The sequence below is a fragment of the Mirounga angustirostris genome, unplaced genomic scaffold, assembly GCF_029215605.1.
Source record: "Mirounga angustirostris isolate CCGP_5_RB_7025 unplaced genomic scaffold, mMirAng1.0.hap1 SCAF_6, whole genome shotgun sequence".
In the NCBI taxonomy this organism is placed as follows: domain Eukaryota; kingdom Metazoa; phylum Chordata; class Mammalia; order Carnivora; family Phocidae; genus Mirounga; species Mirounga angustirostris.
In genome coordinates, this window is record NW_026991714.1 from 101,642,099 (window position 1) to 101,665,040 (window position 22,942).

The following is a 22,942-nucleotide window of genomic DNA, read 5'->3' on the forward strand; positions in this document are numbered from 1 at the left end:
TAGCTCTGTAAGTTGTTAAGAGACATTTTGGCGCAAATCAAGTTTGAGAACTATATGGCTCTCTTGGAGATTAATAATGCACATTAGCATATTAGAAAGTTGGCAGGAGTGGTGCTGCAGGAAGAAATTCTGTTTAACTGGGCATTTTCCAAACTTATTTGAACCATGGAACATTTTTTTTTTTTTTTAAACCCACAGAACCATTAACATATTGCAGTAAATAGTGTTCTTCACAATGCTGTTTGGGAAATTCTGTGCTAAATTGTGTCTAAAGACAGGTTTGCAAGCTCTAAAATAGCTAAGGAAGAGACACTGTCAGGGCCTCTAAAAGGTGCCAATTTCTGAAGGTCCTAACCTTCCGCGGAAAAATGAAGACAGCCAAGACAGAACAGAAGGAAGACAGAAGTACTCTGTCTCTATCCCTGCCCCACTCTTTCGCCACCCCTAGTATGGGGCAGAGGCTCCACTTTTAATCTTATGTCTAAATAGCACTTATCACAGCAAACTTGAACAGCTTGTATGCTTCTCTTTCTCCCCTATTAGACTGCGAACTTCTTTTTTTTTTTTTTTAAGATTTTATTTATTTATTTGAGAGAGAGAGAGCGAGCACATGAGACAGGGGGAGGGTCAGAGGGAGAAGCAGACTCCCCGCCGAGCAGGGAGCCCAATGCGGGACTCGATCCCGGGACTCCAGGATCATGACCTGAGCCGAAGGCAGTCGCTTAACCAACTGAGCCACCCAGGCGCCCTAGACTGCGAGCTTCTTGAGGGTAGAACCCAGCACGGTACCGATGCTGCTGGCTGGACAAACGGACGAACCACACTAAATCTGGTTTACATCATCAACTTCATAATGAAAGCGGCTGACATTTATTAAACAGTCGCCGGATGATAGGCACAAGGTTAATACCCTATGAGGTAGGTATCATGATCCTGATTTTAAAAACATCGAGGCTAAGTTCAGAAATGGCCCAAGGCAACTCAGCTAGTGAATGACGGAGCCAGGCTTAGAAGCCAGACCACAGGACTTCAGAACCCGTGTTCTTAACCACTACACCTCCCCCCTCCCTTCCAAGTTTCGCCTTAGCAGTAAAATCCCATGATTCTGCAGAGGGAGAATTCGGGTAGAACTCAAACCAGTGGGAAAGTCCCTAGTAGGGCTGTCGGGATTAGGAAGCTTTGAAAGCAAAGGGAAAAGTGCAAAGAGAGGCACATCCGGCAGAGTGAGGGAACTTAGTGAGGACAGCTGAAAACACGCCAGTCTTTGCAGGCAAGTGCTAGTGTGCGAACAGCTCACGGTACTGATATCACCCTTTGAAGCACGCAAGAAGGTGACATAACGTCAAGTCTCAAAGACAGGGGTCACAGACGAACATAATGGATTAAGGGCGGGGGTCTGTGCTCTGGGACTACTGGGAAAGGCGAGGGTTTATTGGCTTGAGATCGATGTCTTACTCAATCCATCAAAATGTTTATTCACTTATTCATTTACCGGTCAAGTATTTATAAAGTGTCGACTGTATTCCAGGGACTGTCCTAGGCGTGGGGAATATATCCACAAACAAGACAAATAAGCATGAGATAATAAACACATAAGAAAATACCAGGTAGTAATGGGCGCCTGGGTGGCTCAGTCGTTAAGCGTCTGCCTTCGGCTCAGGTCGTGATCCCAGGGTCCTGGGATCGAGCCCCACATCTGGCTCCCTGGTCAGCGGGAGGCCTGCTTCTCCCGCTCCCACTCCCCCTGCTTGTGTTCCTGCTCTCGCTCTCTCTCTCTCTCTCTCTCAAATAAATAAATAAAAATCTTAAAAAAAAAAAAAAGAAAATACCAGGTAGTGACAAATGCTATGACACACAGGGTGATGGAGTGACTTTAGGACGGGAAGGTTTTTCTGAGGAAGTGATTTATATGAGACCTGAATTACAGGGCCCCAAATACACCGAGATCATGGGAAAGAGCACTTGAGGTGAAGGAACAGCTAGAACAAAGGCCTTCAGGAGGGAATGAACTTGGTATGTTTAGAATATAAACAAAGAAAGTGTGGTGTGGAGTGAACTGGGAAGAAAGTGGTATTTGTATACTCAGAGTATACAGGACCATGATATATGGACCCCGTAAGCCTGGGTAGAGAGACAAGGGCTTTAGTAGGAGAGATGCAGAAATGGAGTTAGATGCAGGGTATATTTTGGAAGTAGAGACAAGGATTTATTGAAGAAATGAATGTGCGAGTGAGATAGCAAGAAATCAAGGCTAATGCCTACTTTTTTTGAGCTCCTGGATAGGTGGTAAATAACTCAGTAAGTTATTGAGGGCCTACCATATACAAAAAATTATAGTTAGTGGTCTCTGCTCTGCCCGTTTAGCTACATTTGTGGAAATTAAAGCCCCTGTCCATAATTTATGGATAGGAATTGATGACAATAGTGAAGGCAAAGGGTTTTAGGTTAATGTGTCTTTTAAAAAAAATTATAAGGACTATAGACAATATAGTTAGTTTTTTAATAATTTATATTGAGTAGTTAGGGAAGGCCTCTCTGAAGAAGTGACATTTGAAGTGAGACTTGAAAGACAAATAGAAGTTACCCAGGTAAATAGAAAATCAGGTTTCTAGAAAAATTTGAGGTTTTAAACAGACAATACAAGTATTCTCAAGGTAATTTAAATTCACTCTCTCCCCTGACTTCCATTTTAGTATTACTTGGTGGACTACTTATGGGTGATATTTAGTTCTTGGTTGCTATGGGGGTTGAACGGTGGTCCCCTAAAATATATGTCTATATCTTAACCCCTAGAACTTGTGAATGTGACTATGTTTGGAAGAAGGGTCTTTGCAAATGTAATTAAATTAAAGATCTCGAGATGAGATCTGGGCTAAGGATTACCCAGGCAGACCCTAAATCCGACGACAAGTGTCCTTTTAAGAGATACAGAGAAGAAAGACATGGCGAGAAGGAGGGGCAGGCCATGTAAAGACAGAAGCAGTGACTGGAGTTCTGCAGCCATGAGCCAAGGAATGACTAGAGCCATGAGAAGCTGGAAGAGGCAAGGATTTCCCCACCGAGCTTCAGATGGAGCATAGCCCTGCCAACATCTTGATTTCAGATTTGCGGCCTTCAGAACTGTGAGAGAATAAATTTCTGTTTTTTTAAAATCACCATGTTTGTGGTAATTTGTTATGGCAGCCCTAGGAAATTAATACACTTGGCTTCTCCCTGCTACTTAGTATGAATCTAGGCCAGCTTCCCCTAGATATCTACCGTTTTACACCCAGGCAATCCAAAGTTACACAGATAAAACAAACCAAGAAGTCAAAACAGATGCTAAATACCATATATCTCAAAGCCAAACATATATTTGGATGTCAGATGTGACTATAATTTTTAACACTGTCTCTATTAGCAAGGATAATGAGGCATGGATTATATGGAGACTAAACATCCCAGGAAATGGCCTGAAGTCATAAACACTGTCTTTTTTTTTTTTTTTAAGATTTTATTTATTTATTTGAGAGAAAGAATGAGAGAGAGCACATGAGAGGGGGGAGGGTCAAGGGAGAAGCAGACTCCCTGCCGAGCAGGGAGCCCGATGCGGGACTCGATCCCGGGACTCCAGGATCATGACCTGAGCCGAAGGCAGTCGCTTAACCGCCTGAGCCACCCAGGCGCCCTCTTTTTTTTTTTTTTAACCACTAGGTTGCACTTTCCTTTGCCACCACTACCCTGAATCATTCTATTTTATGCACCCTATAATTTTAACATAGACAGTGATTCATCCAGGATAATTGTTCTTTAAAGCAATTCTACTGTCTTTAGTTGAGCTTTTCAAAAAGGTATGAATATATAAAGAGGAACTTATTAATTTTATTTTTACAACAAATTATGATTTTAAATCTTATATCTTCAGATTTTCAGATGCTGTCAAATCCGTTTTGTGAAACAGAGCAATAGAACCAAAGCTATTCTGGAGAAATAACCCTGTGATATTACACAAACATACATAACCTCTATGATACCATTAGTTTTTTTTCCAAGGGATTCTACAAAGGTCAGAGGAGGTATTCTTTTAAATAAACAAATAAGCAAACAAGCAACTGTTCTTTAAAAAAACCTATGTGGATTAAGAAAATGAAGTAAAAGGCATCTAGTCTGGAAAGGAAGAAGTAAAATATTCTCTATTTGCAGGTGGCATCATTTTATATTAGAAAATCTTAAGGAATCCACTGAAAAGTGCTGAAAAAGCAAGATTGTGTTTATAAAACCTGTCAGTGCTTTGGAGAGATTTAAAACTTACACATTGCAGTACCCAACAGTGAAATAAAGACATTGTCAGATCAGCCAAAATCTAAGAGAATTTATTGCTAGCAGGTCTGTACCATAAGGAATGACAAAAGAAGTTCTTCAGACTGATGAGAAATGATACCAGATAAAAGTTTAGATACTCAGGAATAAGTGAAAAGCACTCAAAGTGGTAAATACAAGTAAATGGTAAATGTGGGTAAGTGTAAAAGATTATTTTTTTCCCGTAATTTCTTTAAAAAAAACTGTTGGAAGCAACAATCCTAATATTGTATCATAGGGATTATAACATACAGAAGAAACACAAATGACAACCATAGCATAAAACATAGGGTGATGGTAAATGGAACTATTTGACTGCAAGCTTCTTACATTTCACTGGAAGTGGCACAATATTAACTTTAAGTGAACTGTGAAACATTATCTAGAGAAACCATTAAGATATGAAATGCAAAGAGATATACCTAAAAGGCCGCCAGGTCCAATTATATGTCTAGAAGAGATGCACTTATCTAAAGACACAGATAGCTGGAACATAAAAGAATAGAAAAAGACATACTACGCAAATAATAACCATAAAAAAAGCTGGAGTAATTATACCACTATCAGATAAAGTAGATTTCAAGAAAAGGTGTATTACTAAAGATAAAGGGGGAACATTTTTTTTTCTTTATTCTTTTTTAAAGATTTATTTATTTATTTGACAGAGCGAGCACAAGCAGGGGGAGCAGCAGAGGGAGAGGGAGAAGCAGACTCCCCGCTGAGCAGGGAGCCCAACGCGGGACTCGATCCCAGGACCCTGGGATCGTGACCTGAGCCGAGGGCAGATGCCTAACCGACTGAGCCACCCAGTCACCCCAAAAGGGGAACATCTCATAATGATAAAAGGGTCAGTTCATCAGGAAAGCACAATAATCCTAATCAATAAATGTGTATGCACTTAATACCAGAGCTCAAAATTCATGAAGCAAAGACTGACATCACTCAAAGGAAAAACAGACAGATCCACACATCATATGCGGAGATTTTCTTTTCTTTTTTATGCTTCAAGAATTTGTATGTCATCCTTTGCAGGGGCCATGCTAATCTTCTCTGTATCGGTCCAATTTTAGTATCTGTGCTGCCGTAGCAAGCATGACATGTGGAGATTTTGACATCCTTCTCTCGCTAATTGATAGAGCAACTAGACAAAAAAGTCAGTAAGGACGTAAATGATCTGAACACTATCAACCACCTTGACCTGACATTTTTACAACACCATACTCAAAAGTGCAGAATATACATTTTTTTCAAGTGTATTGAAACATTATTTAAAAAACTAACCATATGCTGAGCCATAAAACAAGTTTCAATTTTTAAGAACTGAAATTTTAGAGTGTGTTCTCTGACTACTATAGAATTAAATCAGAAATAAAAAACATGAATATATCTAGAAAAAACAATATTTGGAAATTTAAAAACATACTTTTAAGTAACACAAAGACAGTCTCTTCAATAAATGGTGCCAGGAAAATTGGACAGCTATATACAAAAGAGTGAAACTCGACCATTCTCTAACATCATACACAAAAATAAACTCAAAATGGATGAAAGACCTCAATGTGAGACAGGAATCCATCAAAATCTTAGAGGAGAACATAGGCAGTAACCTTGACATCAGCCACAGCAACTTCTTTCAAGACATGTCCCCAAAGGCAAGGGAAACAAAAGCGAAAATGAACTTTTGGGACTTAATCAAGATAAAAAGCTTCTGCACAGCAAAGGAAACAGTTAACAAAACAAAGAGGCAATCCACAGAATGGGAGAAGATTTTTGCAAATGACACTCCAGACAACAGGCTGATACCCAAGATCTATAAAGAACTTCTCAAACTCAACACCCAAAAAACAAATAATCAAGTCAATAAATGGGCAGAAGACATGAACAGACACTTCTCTGTAGAAGACATACAAATGGCTAACAGACACATGAAAAATGTTCATCATCATTAGCCATCAGGGAAATTCAAATCAAAACCACATTGAGATACCACCTTACACCAGTTAGAATGGCAAAAATTGATAAGGCAAGAAACAACAAATGTTGGAGAGGTTGTTCGAGAAAGGGGAACCCTCTTACACTGTTGGTGGGAATGCAAGTTGGTACAGCCACTTTGGAAAACAGTGTGGAGGTTCCTCAAAAAATTAAAAATAGAGCTACCCTATGACCCAGTAATTGCACTACTGGGTATTTACCCCAAAGACACAGATGTAGTGAAAAGAACGGCCATATGCACCCCAACGTTCATAACAGCAATGTCCACAATAGCCAAACTGTGGAAAGAGCTGAGATGCCCTTCAACAGATGAATGGATAAAGAAGATGTGGTTCATATATACAATGGAATATTACTCAGCCATCAGAAAAGATGAATACCCAACTTTTACATCAACAGGGATGGGACTGGAGGAGATTATGTGAAGTGAAATAAGTCAAGCAGAGAAAGTCAATTATCATATGGTTTCACTTATTTGTGGAACATAAGGAATAGCATGGGGGACATTAGGAGAAGGAAGAGAAAAATGAAGGGGGGGAAATCGGAGGGGGAGACAAACCATGAGAGACTATGGATTCCGAGAAACAAACTGAGGGTTTTAGAGGGAAGGGGGGTGGGGGGATGGGTTAGCCCAGTGATGGGTATTAAGGAGAGCACATACTGCATGGAGCACTGGGTGTTATAGGCAAACAATGAATCATGGAACACTACATCAAAAACTAACGATGTACTGTATGGTGACTAACATAACATAATAAAATAAAAAACAATGAAAATGCAAAAATAAGTAAATAAATATTTCTAGCATATATGAAAAGAAAAAGTAAAATAAATAAAAAATAAAACAACAACAAAAAAAGAAAAATAAATAAATAACACATGGGTCACCTGAGACAACACAGAGAAAATCAGGAAATATTTCAAACAGGATGATCAAAATACAACATAACAAAATATGTGGGATATAGATAAAACCATGTTTAGAAATAAATTTATAGCTTCAAAGCTTATCTTGGAAAAGGTAGGTAAAGGGGGCCTGGGTGACTCAGTCGGTTAAGTGTCTGTCTGCTCAGGTCATGATTCTGGAGGCCCCGGATCAAGCCCTACGTTGGGCTCCCTGCTTAGCGGGGAGTCTGCTTCTCCCTCTCTCTCTGCTTCTCCCCCTGCCCCCACCCGCTCGTGCTCTTTCCCTCTCAAATAAATAAAATCTTTAAAAAAAGAAAAGGTAGGTAAAGTTCCATCATAAGCTAGAAAAAAAAAGCAAAGTAATGTATACTACAAAGTCAAAAATTGGTTCTTTGAAAAAGTTTAACAAAATGGCCAAACCCCTAGATAGACTAAGTAAGAAAAAAAACAAGATAGAGTTGTAATTCACCAATGTTAGGGTGAAAAGGTGATTTCAGATTCTACAGATTCTAGACGGTGAAAGGATAATAATGGAATATTATGAGCAACTTTTTGTCAATAGATTCAATAATTTAGATGAAATGGGAAAATTCCTAAAAAAACACAACTTAGCAAAATTCACACAAGATAAAACATAAACTCTGAATACCTGTGTATTTATCAAAGAAACTAAATTACCAAAACCTTCCCACAAAGAAAACTGCAGGCCCAGATAGTTATATTGTTGAATTCTATCAAAATATTCAGAAAGAAAGAACAGTAATCTTACACAAACTCTTTCTGAAAATAAAGGAGAAAAATCTCCCTGATTCATTTTATGAGAACAGTATAGTCTGATACAAAACCTGAAAAGATATTACAAAAAAGAAAATTATTGACCATTATCCCTTAATATTTAATAAAATGTTAGTAAATAAAATCTAGCAATATATAAAAAGCCTAATAATACATTATTACAAAGCTGGGTTTATTTCAGGACAATAAGGGATAATCCTATCCCTTAATATGGTAATCCATCATATTAACAAAATAAAGGAGAAAAGTCATATAATCATTTATATATATATATATATATATATATACACACACACACATAGGGAAAGTATCTGATAAAACTCAATAGCCACTGATGATAAAAACCTTTTTTTAAATTAGGAAGGGAAAGGAATTTCCTTAATCTGATAATGAGCATCTACAGTCTAATATCCAACTCAATGATGAAATATTGAATGTTTTCCCCCTAAAATTTGGAAGAAGTCAAGGATCAAGGATGCCTTCTCTTACTACTTGTATTCAACATCATACTGGTGGATAAGTGCAACAAGGCAAGAAAAAGGGCATAAATCTCAAAAAAGAAGAGGTGAAACTATCTCTGTTTGCAGGTGACAACTGCTTACACAGAGAAACCTAATGGATCTATGAAACAACTAGAAGAGTAAGTGAATTTTAGCAAGATTGCAGAATACAAGATCGATATACAAAAATCAATTGTATTTTAATAACAGCAGCAAATAATTGGAAAATGAAATAAAATTCCATTTATAATAGCATCAAAACCATAACATACTTAAGCATAAATTTCTAAAAATATGTATACTTAATACTACAAAACCACTGCTGAGAAAAATCTAAGAAGATCTAAAAAAATGGATATAATATGCTCATGAATCGGAAGACTCAATATCACTAATATGTCAATTCTCTCCAAATTAATATATAGTCAATGTTATTGTAATCACAATCCCACCTCTTTTTTTTTTTTTTTAAGATTTTATTTATTTATTTGAGACAGAGAGAATGAGAGAGAGAGAGCACATGAGATGGGGGAGGGTCAGAGGAAGAAGCAGGCTCCCCGCCGAGCAGGGAGCCCGATGCGGGACTCGATCCAGGGACTCCAGGATCATGACCTGAGCCAAAAGCAGTCGCTTAACCAACTGAGCCACCCAGGCGCCCCCACCTCTTTTTTTTAAAAAAGAGTTTATTTATTAGAGAGAGAGTGAGAGAGAGCGAGCATGAGTTGTAGGGGAGAGGCAGAGGGAGAGAGAGAAGCAGACTCCCAACTGAGCAAGAAGTCCAACATGGGCTTGATCCCAGGACCCCAAGATCATGGCCTGAGTTGAAGGTAGATGCTTAACCGACTGAGCCACCCAAGCACCCCAATCCCACCTCCTTTTTACATAGAAAGTGACAAGCTGATTCTAAAATTTATGTGGAAATACAAAGGACCTAAAATATCTAAAGCCATCTTGAAAAAGAAGAATGAAGTTGAGAGATTTATAATACCTGACACTTCAAGACTTTCTATAAAGCTATAGTAATCAGACTGAGTATGGGTATAGACATTATAGATAAGTGTAACAGAATAGAGAGCTCATAAACAGATCTACACTTAAAAGGTAATTTGATTTCTGATAAAGGTGCCAAAGCAAACCAATGGAGGGCTTTTTATACAAATGGTGCTGGTTCAACTGGATATCTATGTGGAATACTCTACTTCACACCATATATAGAAATTAATTTGAAATGGATCATATAAGAAGTGTAAGAACTAAAGCTCTAAAGCTTGTAGGAGAAAATATAGTAGACTATCTACACAGTTTGGGGGTAAATGTTTTATTAGGACCAGAAAGTAATAATAAAAAAATAAAAATTCAATAAATTAGACTTTAATTAGACAAAATTAAAGAAAACTTCTGCAAATGAAAAAGATACCATTAAAGAAAGTGAATGGGCAAGTCACAGTCTAGAAAAATATTCACAATATATGTATCTGATAAAGGACTAGTATCCTAGAATGTATCAAGAACTTCAACAAGTGAATAATAAGTCAAGCACCCTGATAAAAATGGGCAAAAGACTTGAATAGACACTTCACCAAAGAAGATATCTGAATGACAAGAACACAAAAGAGCTGCTCAATAGCAGAAGTCATCAAGGAAATACAAAAGAAAAACACAATGAGATGTCTTTATATACACTCCAGAATACTGCCAACTGTGGACAAGAATGTGGAACAACATGAACTGTTGTCACTGCTGATGGGAATGTAAAAAGATACACTGTGAAAAAGGGACTGACAGTTTTTTATAAACTAAATACCTTCCTCTGGACCCAGCAATTCACTCCTAGTAATTTATTCAAGGGAAATGGCAATACATGTCCTCAAAAAGACTAACACAAGAATATTCAGCTTTATTCAAGATAGCCAGTAACTGGAAACAGATGAGGTGACCAATGAAGAATGGATAAACAAATTGTGGAGTATTCATACAACAAATTATGACTCAAAAAAGGAACAAACTATTCTACACATGACAACATGGATGGATCTCAAAAACATGCTGAGAAACTTTAAAAGATTATACACTGGATGATTCCATTTGTAAGAAGTTCTAAAACAAACAAAATCAATCTATGGTGGAAAAACACACAAATTAAGGTTGTCTCCGTGCATGGGCGCAGAAACAGAATATGAAGGGGCACAAGGGAACTTTAAACAAATATTGAACTTCAGTTAGTATTCATGCTGAAGTATTTAGACGTGCTTATGTCTACAACCTACTCTGAGTACATCAAAGAATAAGAGAGATTGATAGAGGGATGAACATATACACAGATGTATTATCTGGGAAATACAGAAAAATTTTCAAGTGCATATATGGATGTTCTCTGAATAATTATTTCAACTGTTCTCAATGTTTGAAATTTTTCGTAATAAAATGCTGGGGGAAAAAATAATGTTTTTACTTCCCCTGTTCTCTCACACTGAATTTGTAGGAAGTAAGCCAATAGGGGGTGCTGTTCTGAGCCATGATTTTATCTAAAAACAACAAAAAACCAGGTAACACAAGAAATGAAACAACTACTGCTTCCCACCAAAGAATGAATTGAAATGCATACTGGCTTTAGCTGCACATTCAATATGTCATGATTCTGGCTCCAATGAGAGAAGTTCCAAAGTTTCTAAAGAACTGCCTTGCCTTCGCCTGGGTGGCTCAGTCATTAAGGATCAGCCTTCGGTTCAGGTCACGATCCCAGGGTCCTGGGATGGAGCCCCGCATCGGGTTCCCTGTTCGCCTGGAAGACTGCTTCTCCCTCTCCCACTCCCCTTGCTTGTGTCCCCCTCTCTCGCTGTCCCTCTCTCTCTGTCAAATAAATAAATAAAATCTTTAAAAAAAAAAAGAACTGCCTTGCCTTGACTACAGCCTTTGCAAAGCACAAGAAAATACATTTGCTGAACTTGGTCTCTCCAGGTGAAATGCAAGGCTCATGCAATGGCAACAAAATGAAACAAATCAAAAACAATGTCAAGAAAAACTCACCTATTACTGTTAAGGAGGGGTAGTCACCTAATAGATTACAGATTCAATGTTCATACCCTCAAGAAAACATTTTTGGGTCTCATTACCTTTATCAAGAGATGCCCCGGCCATATGGTAAAAGCTTAATGCAGTGTCCACATCATTAATATTCTTTAGGAAAGTAAAGAAGTTCTCCACTTCCTGAAACGTCAGACCCTGAAAGAAGAGAGACAGCAAGATAAGGCAGGAACCTGTAACAAAAAGCAGCACAAAATACAGAGAAGTAGGTAGTTATTCATGTCTATAAATCAGAAATTTATGCTATGTTTAGAACAGAAACTGAATAAATTCGTCAAGGAATGCCAAATTTGTATACAACAAGGGAACACAACTCTAGAATTTTACCCTGAGAAAGGCAAGCTGGCTAACTGCTTTCCCCTCCCATGTAAAAATCTGACATGAAGCTGTTTACAGTGATGTACAGAGAGAGAGAGACAGCGAGAGAGGGAACACAAGCAGGGGCAGAGGGAGAGGGAGAAGCAGGCTTCCTGCTGAACAGGGAGCCAATATGGGGCTCGATCCCAGGACTCTGGGATCATGACCTGAGCCGAAGGCAGATGCTTAATGACTGAGCCACCTAGGCGCCCCTAATAAAAATACTTCTAACTGTGCCCTCCAATTAGTCACAGTATCTATTATGACATTTCCTAAACGAGCTTTTAGCTTCTTGATCTGTTACATGTTATACATCTTAACAAACTGGACTGGAGTCAGGACTTCCATTTTAATAATCTACCCTTATGCCAGCTAAGCTTTTTGAGGCTTAAATTAATTAAAATATCACCAAGTCAGTGAGACAGGGGAATGGTTTGAGAATTTAGCAGAACCTAAGCACTTGGGAAGCTGTTCATTATGTCAATGTAAAAGCTACTAATGAAGCAATTTGCCACTTAACTTTAATCGGATGAAATTCCCTGAATGAAGAAGCTCTTTTTAAAACTGCTCCTATGATATGCTGATCTCTGATCTGACTTTCTCTGATGGCTCAAGAGAGAGTAGTTGTATAACTAGGGGCAAGGGAGTCTCCTTACGGGGTAGAGGATTTGTCCTATTTGACTATTTCCCACTTGTCACACATCATGCTGTGATGGAAATGAATACAATTTCTAAGAAATTGTGTAACACTGGGGAGAAGCTGAGGTGAATGACTTAATGAAGCATCAGGTCCTTAACATTGCCGATGTTGACTGGCCTCTACTGAGTGTTGCCCCTCTTCCAATTTCCATTTCCCCAAACTAGGGAGCCCTGGAATCCACATGGGGTACCCACTAATAAGGAAACTTCAATACTGACAATGTATAGTTCTTTCCTGGTACTCTCCAAACTGGGTCAATGGTATCTTTCTCATTTAATCAACCAAACTAAGAGCTAAAATACTGTATGTATAATTATGTCACACGATCTTATAATTTTCCCTAGAATAATAGAAGTTAAAAAACTTTTTATTGTGGAATATGATGACCATATAGAAAGTTGCATAAAACATAAATGTACAACAAACTGCTGTAAAATGAACACCCATAGAACCTCCACTGAGGTCAAGGAACAGACTATTTTCAGCATCCCTGAAGTCTTCGTCTCTCCCCTCAACATGTTCCATCTCAGTCATAAGCCCTTTTACCCGGTGTTAATCACTATTCTGACTCTTAGTGGATTCATTTCCTTCCTTGCCTTTTTAAAAAATTGTGTTACTATTGGGGCACCTGGGTGGCTCAGTCGGTTAAGCATCTGCCTTCGGCTCAGGTCAGGATTCCAGGGTCCTGGGATTGAGCCCCGCATCGGGCTCCCTGCTGAGCAGGGAGCCTTCTTCTCCCTCGCTGCTCCCCCTGCTTGTGCTCTTTCTCTCTGTCAAATCAATAAATAAAATCTTTAAAAAATAAAAATACTAAAAATAGTGTTACTATCTGTCTATGCAGCCTCAAACAGAAACAGTTCAATTATGCTTGTTTTGAACTTTATAAATGGAATCATGCAGTATGCATTCTATTATATATGGCTTCTCTTTTTAGTATTTGTCTATGCTTTGTATTCTGTAGTTAGCTCATTTTTATTGCTATTAGTATTCTGTAGTGTGAATATACCACAATTTTTTTAATCCATTCTATTTGGGCTGTTTCCAGTTTTTGGCAATTATGCACAGTGGTGTTTAGGTATGCATCCAAACATTTATGGACTATCTACTATGTACCAAGTTCCATAATTTTTGTCAGTGAACTGGAAGGCTTATAGAAAATAATTTTTCCCTAACTTGAGGCCATTCTCTTGGCTCTGTCTTATTAGAGCATCCAGATATAGGACTTATTCCTTATATGAATGCCTTAGTACACTATCTAATGTAAACACTAGGCTAGAATCAACCTTTGAGAGGAGAATTCTACTGGGCCAGAAGTACAGGGTCTACAATAACACCAGCTTGGGGATGGTACACTAATACCATCTTCTCCTCCCTTCCACCAAAGGACATGCAGCGGCTGAAACAATCTAGGGTCCACTGATGGATGAATGTATAAACAAAGTGGAATATGATTCAGCCTTTATTTTCTTTTTTTTCAAGATTTATTTTTTATTTTTTATTTATTTGACAGAGAGAGACACAGCGAGAGAGGGAACACAAGCAGGGTGGAGTGGGAGAGGGAGAAGTAGCCCCCCCCAGGACCCTGCGATCATGACCTGAGCCGAAGGCAGACGCTTAACGACTGAGCCACCCAGGAGCACCATGATTCACCCTTTAAAAGGAAGGAAATTCTGACATAAGCTACAGTATGGATGAACCTTGAAGACATTATGCCAAGTGAAACAAGCCAGTCACAAAAGGTCAAATACTATATGATTCCACTTATATGAGGTACCTAGATTATTTAAGTTTATAGAGACAGAAAGTAGAATGGTGGTTGCCAGGGCTGGGGGGAAGGAGGAATGGGGGCTTTTTTTTTTTTTTTTTAAAGTAAGCTCTATGCCTAGCATGGGGCTTGAACTCACAACCCTGAGATCCAGAATTGCATGTTCTATGGACTGAGCCAGCCAGGTGCCCCAGGAATTGTTGTTTAACGGGTACAGAGTTTCAGTTTGGGAAAATGGATGGTGGTGATGGTTGTACACAGTATGAATGTACTTAATGCCACTGAACTATACATTTAAAAATGGTTAACATAAAGTTCCTAAAACAAAGCACATGGTACAGGAAATGTTACCCACTCTGACAAACAAGCTCTAATGTTTGCTAGTAAATTTATGGTGAAACATCACATACAACAGGCCAGAGTACTCATGCTGAGAATTATTTCAGGACAGAGAGAAAATCTTAATTGAATGGCTATTCATTTGATGACTCAGAAAAACAGTGGGATACAAATTACATTAATGCCATTATTAAATTGAAATATGTAACATTTTACCTTTTATTATATAGATATAATAAAAATATTTATTGAGCACCTACTAACAACTCAGCACTATGCTAGGAACAGTGAAGGAAATAAAATTGCTTTGGACATGGGCCTTGGACATTTTATAGAGCTTACAATTTAGATAGGTCTCCTTAAAGAAAGGATGCCAGTCACAAAGTTATTATTCCTATTCTTATTCCTTTGTAACTACCTCAGTAAAAAAATCCAGAGGGATTTTTATCAAGAAAGCTATAATAAGACTATAACATGAGGTCTGTGGATGGAAAGTGAGAGGATGTGCTTTCTGCAAGTGGAGGTGTTCAGACTGGAAGGCATTAGCTGTGCACAACCATGGGCAGTGACCTGACCTGCAGAATAGTAGTCAAAAGGAAATAATCTTTCCTTAAGCATGGCGTCAAAGGGAATTTCTTGACACACTACGGGGAAGTGGAAGAAGGAGGAGTTATTTTATCCTGTGGCCAACTGTTCAACAAACTGGTTATCTAGCTACCTTGGGAAAGATGGACTTATATGAAACTGGGTTCTGGGCTCTAGGTGACTAACAAAAGAAGATAAAGTTAATATAATTTGTGGACAGTAGAAACACTTTTTTTTTTTTTAAGATTTTATTTATTCATTCGAGATACAGAGAGAGAGAGAGCATGAGCAGGGGGAGAAGCAGAGGGAGAGGGAGAAGCAGGCTCCTTGCTGAGCCAGGAGCCAGTTGCGGGGCTGGATCCCAGGACGCTGGGATCATGACCTGAGCTGAAGGCAGACGCTTAACCATCTGAACCACCCAGGTGCCCCAAGAAACACTTCTTTATGTTTATTAAAACATGAAACTAACATTATGAATTTGTTAAACAAGCAAATAGAATTGTCTTTTTTTATTAAGATTTTATTTATTTATTTGAGAGAGAGAGAGCAAGAGAAAGAGCAATGAGCAGGAAGAGGGACAAAGGGAGAGGGAGAAGTAGACTCCCTGCTGAGCAGGGAGCCTGTCGGATGCAGGGCTCAATTCCAGGACCCCGGGATCATGACCTGGGCCAAGGCAGATGCTTAATCGACTGAGCCACCCAGGTGCCCCTAGAATTGTCTTTCCAAACTAAAAGCAATTGATAAAATGTTTAGAAGAAAACATAAAAAAATCTTTTTCTTTTTTTTTTTAAAGATTTTATTTATTTATTTGACAGAGAGAGACACAGTGAGAGAGGGAAAGCAAGCAGCGGGAGTGGGAGAGGGAGAAGCAGGCTCCTTGCTGCGCAGGAAGCCCGATGCGGGGCTCGATCCCAGGACCCCGGGATCATGACCTGAGCGGAAGGCAGATGCTTAACGACTGAGCCACCCAGCTGCCCCCATAAAAAATCTTTTTAACCTCGAGTAAGACAAAGAGTTCTTAGATATGACACCAAAAGCACAATCCATAAAAGAAAAAAACTGATAAATTAAATTTCATCAAAATTAAAACCTTTTGTGCTTCAAAATACTAGAGAACAGGGGCACCTGGGTGGCTCAGCCAGTTAAGCTGCTGACTCTTGATTTCCGCTCAGGTCATGATCTCGGGGTCCTGGGATCGAACCCCACGTTGGGCTCTGCACTCAGGGGGGAGTCTGCCTCAGGATTCTCTCTCCCCTCCCTGCCCCTCCCCTTGTTTGTTCTCGCTCTCTAAAATAAATAAATTAATCTTAAAAAAAATACCGAGAGAACAGACAAAACACAGACTGGGAGAAATATTTAAAAATCATATATCTGATAAAGGATTTGTATCCAGAACTATGTGAAGAACTCTTACAACTCAATAATGAGAAAAAAACCCCACAATTTAAAAAAGTATCTGAACAGACGTTTCACCAAACAAGATAGTTGAAGGGCTAATAAGTTCGTGAAACAATGCTCAGGATCATCAGTCATTAGGGAAATGCAAATTCAAACCACAACGAGAAAACACTACATACCTATTAGAATGACTGTAATCAAAAAGACAGACAAGGGGCGCCTGGGTGGCTCAGTCGTTAAGCGTCTTCCGCTCAGGTCATGATCCCAGGATCCTGGGATGGAGCCCCACTGGGCTCCCTGCTCAGCGGGAAGCCTGCTTCTCCCTCTCTCACTCCCCCTTCTTGTGTTCCCTCTCTCACTGTCAAATAAATAAATAAAATCTTAAAAAAAAAAAAGACAGACAATAACAAGTTTTAATAAAGATGTGGAGAAACTGGAACTCTCATATATTGCTGTGGAAATGTAACATTGTACACCCACTTCGGAAAACAGTTTGGTGCTTTTGTAAAAAAAAAAAAAAAAGTTAAACTCAATTTTTCCATACAACCTACCCATTCTACTCCTAGCAGTTTTCTTAAGAGGAATGAAAAGATAGGTCCACATAAAGACCTGTATGCAAATGTTCATAGCAGTATTATTTATAATAGCCAAACACTAGAAACAATTCAAATGTTCAACCAGTGAATGGATAAACAAAATGTAGTATATCCATACAATGGAATTCTTTTTACTATATTCAGCAAAAAAACAGTAAGCTATGAATACAAGCAACAACATGGATAAACCTCAAAATACGATGATGAGTAAAAGAAGCTAGACACAAAAGACTACATTATTTTATGAATGCATTTATATGAAATGTCCAGAAGAGACAGACAGAAAGAAGATGTCTGGTTGTCTGGGGGTGAGGGCGGAACTGGGGACTGGCTGCAAGCTAGCATGGGGGATTCTTTTTGGGGTGATGCAAATATTCTAAAACTGGATGGCAGTGATAACTACATAACTCTGTAAATTTACTAAAAATCATTGAACAGTTCACTTAAAATGGGTGGTGACTTTTATGGTCTAAATTGTACCTCAATAAAGCTGTTAACAAAATAAAAAGCAGTTGGAGTAGAAAGAGGGGTAAGGGAAATTTGGCTTCCTCTGGATTCGTCCCTTAACTTCAGGTATCAAGTGCTGACAGGCCACGGGTGAGGGTAACACAGGATTACAGGGCAACACACTGTAACACATGATTCCCTTGCCTTGTCTTGTAATCAGTCACAGGAAATCCACCTGCCAGGAATCAATCCCATTGGCCGAGCTCCCTCTATGGCCCGCTGAAAAGATAAAATACTCTCCTTTCTTCTCCTATATATGCTATGCCTTGCACAATCTTATCACTTATCATCTGCTCAATCTTCTGCTTAGTTTTCTAAAACATTTATTTTTAGAGTTTTAAAAAACATTTAATTATTTTAATATATGAATATTATGAACAGTAATACATGAACCGCACAAAGGAATTCTTCCTTGACTCCTGTCTTCCAGTCTCCCTCCCTACATGTGGTCACTGTCACCAATTTCTTGGGTACCCTTTCAGAGGTGTAATTATGCTGATCTTGCTCCAATAAGTCATATTCCCATTGCAAACCCCAGACTTCTCTTCAACTGTTGCCTGGCAGTGGGGGAAAATTACACCATTTCTATTACTTATATTTCTACAAGTATCTAATCGCCCTGAAACATCACTTTCTTCAAATGTTCATTCCTCCTACTCAAAAATATCAGTGATTTCTCACTGTCAACTGGATAAACTCAACTTTTTGCCTAGTACTCAAGGTCCTCCACAAAATGCTTCCATAAATTACCTTTCTAGCCATCTCCCTATAGGCCAGGGTCTAGCAACACTGGTGTTCTTGTTTCCCCCAAACCCTTATACTTATTCAAATCATGGAGAATAAGGAGTGGCAATGAATAGGCTCATTAGTAGGAAGATTATGGACTGTGGAATGAGATAGTCCTGGCTTTGAACCCTGGTGCCACCTCTTAAGACCCTGTGTGATTTCAGGCAAATCACTAAGGCTCAGAAAAGTATTTTTTCATCTGAAAAACAAGGATTCTATCCACCAAGCAGATGTGATAATTAGGAAGAAGACAGATAAAATGCCTAGTACTTGGCAAGTACTCAGTAAGAAGTAGGTTAAGTCCTTAGTAGGCTGGCAGGCCCATTACTAGAGAACCAATGGCAATGACTTCATTCAATTAGGTTCTGAAATACTCTCTTTTCTCTGGTATGTGTAGGACCTTGAGGGATAGAAAACAGGGGCAAGTATACTCTCATATACCTTTCAAGTATATGAGACTAATAGCAAGGGCAAATCAGAAATATACTGGGGGGAAAATCCATAAATTCTTTTAATAGTAATTCACAGCTGGGGCACCTGCGGCTCCATCGGTTAAATGTCTGCCTTCAGCTCAGGTCATGATCCCAGGGTTCTGGGATCGAGCCCCACATCGGGCTCCCTGCTCAGTGGGGAGTCTGCTTCTCCCTCTCCTTCTGCTGCTCTCCCTCCTTGTACTCTCTCGCTCACACTGTCTCTCAGAGAGTGGATAAATAAAGAATCTTAAATAATCTTAAAAAAAAAATAGTAATTCACAGCTTAGTACTTCTTTGGAGGAAGTACAAGTTTCAAAGCTAATTAATAAAGCAGAGTTCTAGTCTTTTTAGTTTAATGGCCACACCTTAGGTGTTCTACTACATAGTGACTCTGATGGGCATCTAATAATCGGAATCAGAGTTTTTCAAGTGCTATGCAGCAATGTTTCTAGAATCGTGATATTCTACGATGACTACAATGTGGCTTACCTCTCAAATATCTGTGAAAATAAGTGAATAGGAGAGCCCACATGAATATTATCCACAGATAAGATGCAAAGTTAATAATCTAATAGTTTTATTCTGTTTGGTAAATACCAACCCAGCTTCATAGCTGGTAGCAGTATTAATAAGCATGATACACACAGAAGGTTGTCAAGGATGGGGATCTAAGAGGAAACATGAAGCAAAAGCAAACTGCTTTATAACTTCTGCTTGTCAAAATCCTACTCTGCCCCCGCCTTTTTTTTTTGGTGCAAAAAGATGGTTTTATTAAAGCACGGGGACAGGACCCGTGGGCAGAAAGAACTGCTGCCCTGGGGTTGTGAGGAATGACTGATTATATACTTGGGAGTTGGGGGAGGTAAGGAAAAAGGGAAGTGTCCAAAAGGACATTCATATGGTAAAGAAGACTCTCAGGATACCGAAGGCCTTGCTATTGTCAAGCTAAGGTTGTTTTTCCCTCTAGCTGCCTCTTCCTTTCAGAACTCCGCTATAATCCCCCTATACGTTCCCCAACTGACTAATATTGACCCATCTCTACGCCCGTCTTCAGCAGGAAGGTATTACAGATGAGACTTTCTGCCTTCAACAACCTTAAAGATTTAAGGGTCAAGATTGTTCAGGGGGGAGATGATGAGGGAGCAGAAGGAAGCTGAGGAGAAAGCCACAAGCTGACACCCTGCAAAATCCTACTCTGCTTTCTTTTTTTTTTTAAGATTTTATTTTATTTATTTATTTGACAGAGAGAGACACAGCGAGAGAGGGAACACAAGCAGGGGGAGTGGGAGGGAGAAGCAGGCTCCCCGCAGAGCAGGGAGCCCGATGCGGGACTCGATCCCAGGACCCTGGGATCATGACCTGAGCTGAAGGCAGTCACTTAACCAACTGAGCCACCCAGGCGCCCCCTACTCTGCTTTTAAGGCCAAGTTCAAATTGTATCTCTGCCAAGAAATCTTAGTCTCTTCTTCTAATCTTTCTCATTGGTGCTCCCAAAAGTCTTCAGAGCTTTACCAGGGTACTTAATACATTCACCAATGCATTTGACAAACATTTGCCTAGGGACACTCACTATACTGTGGACATGCAAAGATGAGTAAGACACTGCTCTCAAGAGGCTCAAAGTCGAGTGAGATGCCTTGTATTATAATTATTTATTACCTGTCTCCCAGCACTGGGAATGTTAAGTTCTATGAGGCAGAGACTTGGTTTTGCTCATTACTGTATTCCCAATATTTTTAAGAGTGCTTAGCACAGAGTGGATGCTCAGTAAATACTGAATATGAAATTATATAGTTCTTTGTGTGTATATATATATTTTTCTTACTCAATTATTACAGACTATATATTTCTTGGGGATAGGTGATGGTTTTTGTTTATCTTTTATCTTTTTCATAGCACCTGGCTTAGTGTCTTTCACACAGCAATGTCCAACATTGAACTGAATATCATTTTCAGTTCAGCCTTAAGCGGATTTGCTAAATTATTAAAGTCTGCCACTTCTGCGCTCTTAAGCATAGAGAACCATCCCTGTGAATTACATTTATAAAGTCTCAGAAAATTCTTTCTTTTAATGAGAAGACCATATGGAGGAAGGAAAATAGGCAAATTTTAGAGCTGAGTCAGATTTGGCCTAGAAGAATTATTCAAAGGAAAAAGGATATTGAGCGGAATGGGGAAAATCTGGTAGAGGATAGGGACTAATTTTTAAAATAAAGCCCAAACAAAACATGTTCCCCATTTAAAAGGAAAAAAAAAAAAGGAAGAAATGAAAACTGTCTTTGTTAAATAAGAAACACGGCAGTTCCTCAGAGTATGAATAGAGTAATTTGTCCAGCATGCCAGGTTCCCCAATCCTTCCAGCTATTACTCAGGGACAAAAGATCTAGAGACACTGACAGAGTGCAGCCCCTCGAGAGCAAAAGGTCCACAAGCTAAGGTGCACATGAGAATCACCTTGGGAGCCTTTAAGAAACACTGATGCCTGGACCCACCCACTGAGCTTCTGATTTAGTTGGTCTGAAGAGGGCCCCAACAATCACATTTCTGAAAAATTCCCCAAGTGATACCGGACGACCCGGCTTGAGAAGCACTGCTTTGGAGGAAAGGTATGGTTAAGGAGAACTCTGCTATAGAAAGGACAAGATCTGGAATAGAAAACCTTGGATTTCAGTCCAGACTCTGGGTGGGTCATTCATTTCTCTTTCTTTCTGTCTCTAGATTCTCAAAGGCAAAATGAGATCTAACAAGGCTGTTAGAAAGACAGAAAAAGAACAATGTGAAAGGCAGTGAAACACTGCACGGTCATTAAGTGATACGCAAATATTTACTTAATACTACCACTAGGACCGCCAGTCCTTTAGGTCTGTATAGATAATTTGTGCAGAATCCCACACAGAAAATGATTAATATGAGCCAAATGAAAAGTTACATTTTCATGTTAACAAGTCCAGAGTGGAATAAAAGAAACAATTAGGAAGCAGATGGTGATTCCTCTTTAATGAGACATGGTCCTAGAGAGATGGACTGGTAACCTCAAGAGCAAAGGCCCTTCATTAACTTTCATTCTAGTTAATTGCTATGTTCACAAACTTAATCAACATGAGAAGACAATCAATCTCAATCTCCTTGCTAACGCAACCTGGAAATTCTGGGCCAGGAGTAATTTAGCATCCCAGATTTTTATCTGACAAAATCTCTCCTTTCACTTCACAGCTCTTCTGTAAGGTCTCCAGGTCCTAAATTAAGTCCCGCCAAAGCTACTCTATTCCTTCAAGGGAGATGTCTCCAACACCCAATTTATTGCTTTTAAATATGAATTCATAATAAAACATTAATTAGTCTATTATGATAGATAATTAATAGATAATTAAGGTCAAATAAATGTCTGGACCAAACTTATTTAAAAATTAGTCTGGTGGGTGCCTGGGTGGCTCACTCGTTAAGTGTCTGCCTTCAGCTCAGGTCATGATCCCAGGGTCCTGGGACCGAGCCCCGCATTGGGCTCCCAGCTCTGCAGGGAGCCTGCTTCTCCCTCTCCCACTCCCCCTGCTGGTGTTCCTGCTCTCGCTATCTCTCTCTCTGTCAAATAAATAAATAAAATCTTTAAAAAAATAAAAATAAAAAAAATAAAAATTAGTCTGGTAAAAAGAAAAGTGTTTCCTAATGCAAATACTGTGCTTCCAGCATGGGGGCTAAAAAATCCACCTGAACATTCGCCTTTAATTTTTGGAAATTACAATTTCTAACAGATATGAGCTGGGTACTAAGCACTGTAAAAGTTGTCTCTAAGAGAGAGTACTGTTCTCTGTCACTTTCTGTTA

General features: G+C 39.1%; 1 protein-coding gene and 1 non-coding gene across 6 annotated transcripts in view; both read right to left on the bottom strand.

Moving 5' to 3' along the window:
• MICU1 (mitochondrial calcium uptake 1) overlaps positions 1 to 22,942 on the bottom strand; it is a 230,262-nt gene that overhangs the window by 18,706 nt on the left and 188,614 nt on the right. For all 5 annotated transcript variants that reach the window (XM_064594798.1, XM_064594795.1, XM_064594796.1 and 2 more), the window contains one exon: positions 11,645 to 11,753. In XM_064594798.1, coding sequence (XP_064450868.1) covers positions 11,645 to 11,753 — 109 coding nt within the window. The remainder of the gene's footprint in view (positions 1 to 11,644; positions 11,754 to 22,942) is intronic.
• On the bottom strand, positions 5,327 to 5,432 carry LOC123847215 (U6 spliceosomal RNA). Its single transcript, XR_006791464.1, has one exon. It is a non-coding gene; the product is annotated as a U6 spliceosomal RNA (small nuclear RNA).